The sequence below is a fragment of the Alligator sinensis genome, unplaced genomic scaffold (assembly GCF_000455745.1).
Source record: "Alligator sinensis unplaced genomic scaffold, ASM45574v1 scaffold7_1, whole genome shotgun sequence".
Classification (NCBI taxonomy): domain Eukaryota; kingdom Metazoa; phylum Chordata; order Crocodylia; family Alligatoridae; genus Alligator; species Alligator sinensis.
In genome coordinates, this window is record NW_005841843.1 from 5,773,924 (window position 1) to 5,782,018 (window position 8,095).

Consider the following 8,095-nt stretch of genomic DNA (forward strand, 5'->3'; position numbering starts at 1 on the left):
CGCAATGACCTCTGCTAATTCCCTCAGCACTCTGGGGTGGAGATTGTCAGGACCTGCTGATTTAAATACGTCTAGTCCCCCCAGAAGTTCCCTGACTAGGTCCTCACTGACCCTAGGCCTGGGTGTGCCTCCCCTGGGACCTACACGGGTCCTGGTGGGTGGGGGGTGACCCGGTCCGTGCTCAGAAAAATGGAGGCAAGGAAATTGTTAAATAGGTTAGCTTTGCTGTCTGGTGCAATGACCAGATTTCCTAGCATGTCCTGCAGAGGCCCCATGTTACCCAGTACCTTCTTTTTACCTCCTATGTATTTAAAAAAGGACCTCTTATTGTCCTTGATCTGGGCCGCTAGTCCCAGTTCCATCTCTGCCTTGGCCTTCCTGACCACCCCCCTACAGCCCTGAGCAACCAAGGTATAGTCCTCCCTGGTGATGGCCCCTTCCTTTCATTGGGTGTACGCCTCCTTTTTAACTAGAAGACATTCCCGTATGCTTTTGGTGAGCCATGGGGGCTTTTGTGCCCTCTTGCCCCCTTTGACCCGCAATGGGATTACCTTCCTTTGGGCTTGGAGGATCATCTCTTTAAGGAACAACCACTCTTCCTAGACACCCGACTCCCCTCCCCTCTGGGACCTCAGTGCCTCCCCGACTATTCTTCTTACCTCATTGAAATCCGCCCTCCTGAAGTCCAGGGCTGCTGCCTTGCTGCAGGCATTTGCCACCTTGCGCTGGATGGTGAATTCCAGCAGGCGATGATCGCTGTCACCCGGGTGGTCGAGCACCCGCAGACCCCTCACCAGGTCATTGCCCGTGGCCAGGACCAGATACAACAAGGTGTCTCCCCTGGTGGGCCTGTGCACCTCCTGGGTTAGATGGAGGTCCTGTATCTCAGCTAGGAACCTACATGAGCAGTCAGACCTGGCTGACTGCTCTTCCCAGCATTTATAAGCACTGGGCCAAATTCTGTACAGTTTAGGATTTTGTCCTACAACTCCTCACTGTAGTATGTAAGCACCCTCTTTTATAAATCAATAGCAACACTGCATTACTTAGAAAGACTTCTTGGTGTCACTGGAACATGTCCTATTTCAGGATTTTAAAAAAATGACCTTTGCTTGGGGTAGGGCTGGATTTTTTATTCTTAAATTTCGTGTGTGGAGGATCCCAGGGTCTTCAAAGGTTTTATTGGCAGAGGAGAGATATCAGTGCTGTGTCCTTTTTATGGAAGAAAAGCCTCTTCCAATATGAATGATTTGCAACGTGTTTTAAAGACAGTTAGACTGGTTTTGCTACCATACAAGCCTATTGAAGGCAACTGAACCAAACTTATTTGGAATCACAGAACTACAGTAAAGATAGGACACACGATACCGATTACAGAGTGAGTTGTTGTCCAAACAGAACTGTACGTCAAGGCTCTAAAGACAGACACTCACATTGAATAATGAGGTCATACTGAAGGCCTCAGTGAAATAAAAGAAATGCTCAAGGAAACAACATGCTACATTTCCCATCTTCCTATCTATACAGAATCTAAAAGTTAGCACCAAAGACATTCCAAAGACTAACCAATGCTAATCATTGTGATTGGGTTGCTGGGACAAGCATTTGCTAGTACTCAAAAGAAAAGACAGCAGATAATAGATATTTTAGAGGACAAAAACCCCTCCTGGTCACAGGTGAAATTTGAGACTCCAAGGGTGGACACACAACATATTTATATATCAAGTTAAGTTGTACCTATTCCTGGAAAAGACAGATGATCTCTCCTTGGGTAGAGATACTGGGTGACTCCAGATGAGCACGCATGTGCGGTTTGAGGCACCACAAACAGCACATGTGCACCTATTTGGCACACTGCTAATTTGCAGCATGGTGCCAAAATTTGATACCAGGAGATCCCAGTATCAAAAAACTGCCATGAAAAAAAGGTGTCATGGAGTGGGTGTCAGCAGTTTGCACTGCCAGAACCAGAGCCTGGCTGGCCAGAGCCATACTCTGGTTGCAGGCCAGGCTCTGAGCAGCTGGATTGGCACTTTTGCTGCCCCAGGAGGCTCCCAGAACCTCAGGTACAGCTGCTGGGGCCAGCACAGGTGGGGGCCCCAGCCCCACCCTACCCCACCCAGGTCAATTTACCATGCACTGGAGTGCATGTCCAGGGGCATTTCCTGGGGCAAAAAGCTGTAACACAAACGTATGCCATGGGAAACATATGCCCCTGAATGTGCATGGCCATCTGGATGTGCCCATTATGCGTTTTTTTGCATCTACTTTGTAGTATCTGCTATGCAACCTAACACGCTGTCATAATTTGATGTTATGTCCACATTTCAGATGGAGGAGTGACTTAGGCCCCCTCTACATCTTATGGTTCTACACAGTTCACTGGTTAATTGCACAGTTAACTGAGACCAGCTACACATGCAAAGTGCCTATCATGCCATAAAAAGGTCCAACCAGCTAAAAAGTTAGACCTAAAAAATGTGTATTAACTTTATAGCTGGTTGCTATGCAGCTTTAATTTGTATGTGTAGCAAGGTCTGTCCCTGCAGCTGGAAGCCTCATCAGCAGTATAGCTGGGGATGGGAGTTGTACAGCTGAGGGGACTCTCAGTCCCAGCAACTGCAGACTCTGGGTGCCAGGAGCTCCCTGTAGATACTGGAATCCACAGGGAGCTGCAGAATCCTGCAGCTATGGATTGTGTGTGCCAGCAGTGCCGTGTGGTGCCAGGATCCAGGGTCCCACAGCTGTGGATTTTGGGTCCTGGCAGCACCCCACAGCTGGGAGACTCTGGGTCCTGACCCCACAGGGCACTGCTGGCACACAGAATTCATAGCTGCAGGAGTCTGGATTCCAGCTGTTTTGCTGGCAGCCTGGTTGCTTTATGGATGCTTCTAAGTCTACTATGACAATGAACGACTACAGTTTTCAAACTACAGGAAGACGTGGCACAATCAAGCTTGATTCATGCTTTAAGGAGCCAAGTGAAATTGAGTGAGTTTTTGCTTGGAACTTAAACTACTTTAAATGAGGCAACAGTCTTCAGTACCAATTTCTTCTTGGTTCAAAATCCCAGCCTCAGAATGGGGACAATCCTTTCATAATGTGAAAGAAGGGGCCTTCAAAGTAAGGGGAAAAATGTAGCCCAGCTAATAAGGGTGGCTTGAGAGTTTTCTACTTGAAGGCAGCTATTGAAAATCTATATGAGGCAACACTTTATTATGAACTGTAGGGCACAATTACCTCTCATTGCCAGAATCCAGACATCTGAACTGCACCTGTACTCTTACATTCTTATCACCTGCCAAGAATAGGGCACTGAGGATTTATTGCTCCATAGGAAACAAGCTCTTAAAAAACCATAACTGCTTCATGCTACACTTATGAATAACAACATAGGCTTGTCAAAATGTCCCCATTCCTTACAGATCCATGGCAAAAGAAGGACAGCTGCTCTATCAGTCTACTTTAAGACTTAAATGAAATGAGTCCAACTATATCATCTCATTTATTTTCAATAACTAAAATATGATGGTCTGATTGCCTGAATTTTTTTGTGTGCAACTTTTACATAGTTTTATACAACACAATTATTTTTTTCAGCCCCATTTGCTTAATGTACTTGCTAGGGCCCCTAATGGCATCAGGTCCTTGGGCAAATGTTACTACATTTCTCAGAGCACTATCCTAACTACTTGGTATATTTCATGAAGTTCTAGGCTTACTGAGATGACTAATTACCCATGTTCCCTTTCTACCCTGAGGTCCACTGTCTGCAGTAAACAACATCTGATACTCTGGCTGGATTAGAAGGGAGGTAAAGGATCCATGCCCAACTTGCATGCCAGACCCTGAAAGCTTGCCCAGGTAGGTTGGGATCTAGATAATAGATCCCCACCTACCTTGAAATGACTTGAAAGGGGCAGGGAGTTTTTTAACATGTCAGAGAGAAAATTGCATGCATCTGTGTTATAGACAGAAAGATCAGTTGGTTCTGCAAAAACTGGTTTGACTGAATCAGGTGGAAGTAACAGAGGGGACTTGGGCAAGGTCAGCAATAAGATCTACTAAGAGATACTTTCTATGATACTTTTTTGGTGAAAAATCCTTTCAAAAGAGAGATCTTTCAATTGGGTTTGTAGCCATGATGACCTGCAGCAGAATATTCATCAGGATGGATTTAATATCTAAACCAGAACCTTCACTTCCTTCTGCACAGTACCAAGTGGAAGGTTTATATTATACATGTAAGTGACGAACACTTGGACTTACATTTTCCTTAGTTTGGACAATTTCTTAAAGAGTCCAGTTGCTTCCAAAACTGAGATATCATTGTCATTGAGACGCCTGGTGAGAACAAACAAAAAAGGCACTTAATGCTTCATTGATCTCTACACATATTTCTCCACAACATACAAAATAGCTGCACGGAGTATTCTGACTTTAGGGTAAACAAACGAACATCTGTCATATTATCTGTCATCCCAATATCTACCACCTACGGAGCTTCCTACCACAGAAAACTTTGAGCCTTTCTAAGCATGTATAAGTATTTGTGTTCAAAGGTCAGAATTTCCTTAAGAGGTGTGGCATTAAGTCTAATATATGATCTAATCAATCAATGATGCGATAGGGAGCATTATTTCCTTTAGCTTCCAAATTGCAGGGCCTGGCACTGCTTTTGGCTGGAATGAAAGCCTTATCTTGTTTAGATCCCTACCTACCTGGGTGATCTTTCTCTCCTTTTACCAAAGTGCCACCCCCGATGAATGGTATATGAGTAGGAATAGCTTGCAGGGCTTTTTCCATGTAGCCAGTTAGATCTGTGACTTCCTTACCATGATTTGGTTGTAAATAGTCTGGCATAGGTATGCTGACCTTTAGACAAGCTACAAAGACTATTTGTTAGCACGGACTATGAGGGAAGATTTATGGCTTGGGTAGGAGGCTATATTCTTTCCCTCACTGAACTCTTACTTGGTTATGTTTAATCTGATTTTGTTCTGCACCAGCACTATTATGCTGTGGTGTGGTTTTTCATTCTATGAATGATTTGGGCAACATCTTTTTTTTGCCTATTCAAGTCAAGTGAATATAAATAAATTACGTTACATTCAATAAAGGTTTAAAGCATGTACTATGCCAGAAGAAGTCCAAATACTAAAGATATGGCATAATCTTCTATGCTGTCTTATATTAAGTTAAACTTCCTACTTTAATTCTAAGCCAAAAAGATCTCCAAAAGTGGATGCCTATAAATAGGCATATTAATAATATAGATGGAATCACGGCATCTTTTGATTTGTGCAGACACCTCTGAATATAATGAATCAATCATTTAGCAGCCATGAGCACAGTTGTAGGCCCAAAGAATAAACCATATCTTAAATAGGAATGTTGGCTCTTGAGAGGTCCAATAGACAAGTAGACAAAAATTAGGAAAAATGTGTGAGGTGCTTTAGAGCAGCATCCCCTATAACCACCTCTCAAAGAGGCAGCACTTACAGGTCTGTTGTATATTCGGGAAGGTAACTGGGTAATCGGCTAAGTTTTTGATTGGAACAGTCCACAATTGTTCCCTCGCAGCGACACTTTTCAGGACAGACAAGGTCCATGAAGCACTTTCCACTGAATTTACTTCTGAAATCCTCTGAACCTGTAGGATGATGGAAAAGTATTTGGGTAAACAGATTTTCAATTAATAATCACAAAAATTAAAGGTTGAAAGAAACCTTTCAGTTCCATTTTTTTCCTATTCCTGTTAACCCCTAATCCATGAAGTGTTACTCCATACAGCATATGTCAAAGTGTTTTGTGCAGTTCCTTTAAAAAAGGCACTAGAAACTGGGCTCCTCACTTCCCCTTTCCCATTGGGCATTTATTTCACAGTCTAATAAGCATCCTTGTTAAGGTAACTTACCTACTTCCACTTAGCACTATGGGGAACACTCAAAAGTCTAGACAGGTGGACACCTACCTAAGTTACATGGCACTCACTTCAGCATAAGATTTGTTTAATGATGGCAGCAAGTAAGCTAGCATAAGGTGACCAAGTAATTTTATGCAAAGATGTTCAAAAAGCTGTCTAAAGATTTCAGCTACTGGAGTTACTAACCAGAGTTAAGCATGGGTAAAAGAGCCTACTAAATTTTGCAACAATTAAAATATCTTGATTAACTTCTTTAAACAAATAGCAGTTGAAGGTAATGGTAGTTTAAATCATTTTCATTTTAATCAAGGTAGGCAGAGACTGTACTCCATGAGAATCACTCCCTAATGTGCCATTATATAGCAAATGCCAGACCTCTGACTAGCTTTTTGACCCATTCTAATGAAATGCTTTTCCAATTAGGTTCAATGAACTAATCTGTACTTTGCAGTTTTTTTCAAATAAGGGTTTTGAAACTTGATCTCTATGCTTTTGGGAGCCAAAATTATTAATAAATGTTTATACCATCAAATGGTTGCCAAGACAGATCCAGTCATGCAATACCTGCCCACTCACATCATATTTCATTATGGGAACACCAAAAATGTTTCTGGAACCATTTGCTATGCCCAATGATCCTAAGAATCAAAAAGTATTTCTAACTTTTCTAGGGCTTTAAAGTCAATTGCAATTGTAAAATGGATTTGTCACTGCCACAATTATTTAGTTGAACAGGGCTAATTCAAACAGGCCGTACTTTTGTCAGAGTGACTGGAGTAAGATCATTTTAAAGGATGCTAAAAACACCAGTAAAAGCTAAAAATTAAGCCAAGAGAGAGGATGTAATTTAATGCTGTTTTGCTATTCCAGACAGATAAAAACATCATTATTTGTAAGAGGAGTAGAAAAAATCCAATGACACCACCATTTTAATTATTACATATTCTCTCCCCATACGAATCCAGTGAAATCAAGTTCCCCCAGTAATATAACACTTTGACCATCATAAAAACAGGTTAAAGTCCCACAGATACATTTATAATGGAGATTCAAACTGGTAAAGAATCAGAAGTAAGTCACACACTTCGTGTAGTAAAAACCCATGGTGGTAAATTCTGTGTAAAAGACAAGTCACCACTTGGCTGCAAAAGTAAATTCATTTACAGTTATATCTGGCTGTTATTTTAGCTTAAAGGAAATCCATGTGACATCTGCAACCTGAAATGTTTCCCTATTCAGTGAAAGCCAGCAATATCCTATTATACATGCTAGTGGGTTTTTATTAATAGCTAGAAAAGGATTTAAATTCTGCAATTTTCAGCAAAAACAACCAACTCTCAGGTCTGAAAATGCTGTAACTGTGGCCCAGGTTAAAATGGCAGCAGGTGAACATTACAGCTCCAGGGCATAAAATCCAGTTATTCTTTTTGTCGGTCCATAAAACATAAGTTCTGGTTCCTTATGGCTCCTGTGGAAATAATTCCACCCTGTACAATGGATAGGATTCTAGCTCAGAAATCATTAGAACTATAGGACTGTTGTCAGCTGCACTACAACTTATTCAAATATTAAACAATAGTGAGGAATTAAACAGTGATCAGAAAAAAGGTTTGAGAATCTATCAAAGTAACCTCTTAAAACTTGCATTTATAATTTTCATTGTCACTCCATCCATCAAAAGAATAGCTATAGCTCTCAAAGTTGTAGTGAGTAACTTTTAATTTAGGTATGACAGTTTGTCTAGTGCATGTATAATGCTCAGTTTCATGGGGGCAAAGGAGAGATGGTGACTGAATGGAAAACAGAGCACAGAGGGGTAGGTAGCTTTGAAAGGGTATAGGGCATTAATTTCTAGACATTTTCTCTCAAACCGTTTCGCACAAATAGAAAGAAAATTTGCTGTATGTGACTGCGCATCTTCAAATTCCAACTCTCTCACTCTGTAAAACTTCCTTACCTACACTGCATTAGAAACTCATCCAGCCTGGGCAACAGTCCACCACTTCCATGCTTTGAACAGGTGAAGCCCCATTCTTGCACAGCAGGAGAGGAAGGAAGCAAAAGGCTTTCCTTGAATTTAAATAAGAGTTATCAGGAAGGCATGAAGTCAAAAGTGATAAATAACATATACATCCTCATCAAGGACTCGGTCATCCATTAGACTGGAAG

General features: G+C 41.7%; 1 protein-coding gene across 2 annotated transcripts in view; it reads right to left on the reverse strand.

Annotated features, from left to right (window-relative positions):
* SLIT3 (slit guidance ligand 3) overlaps nt 1–8,095 on the reverse strand; it is a 393,886-nt gene that overhangs the window by 219,680 nt on the left and 166,111 nt on the right. For both annotated transcript variants that reach the window (XM_025205769.1, XM_025205766.1), the window contains 2 exons: nt 5,503–5,653; nt 4,270–4,344 (listed from right to left, as the gene is read on the reverse strand). In XM_025205769.1, the coding sequence (XP_025061554.1) occupies nt 4,270–4,344; nt 5,503–5,653 (226 nt within the window). The remainder of the gene's footprint in view (nt 1–4,269; nt 4,345–5,502; nt 5,654–8,095) is intronic.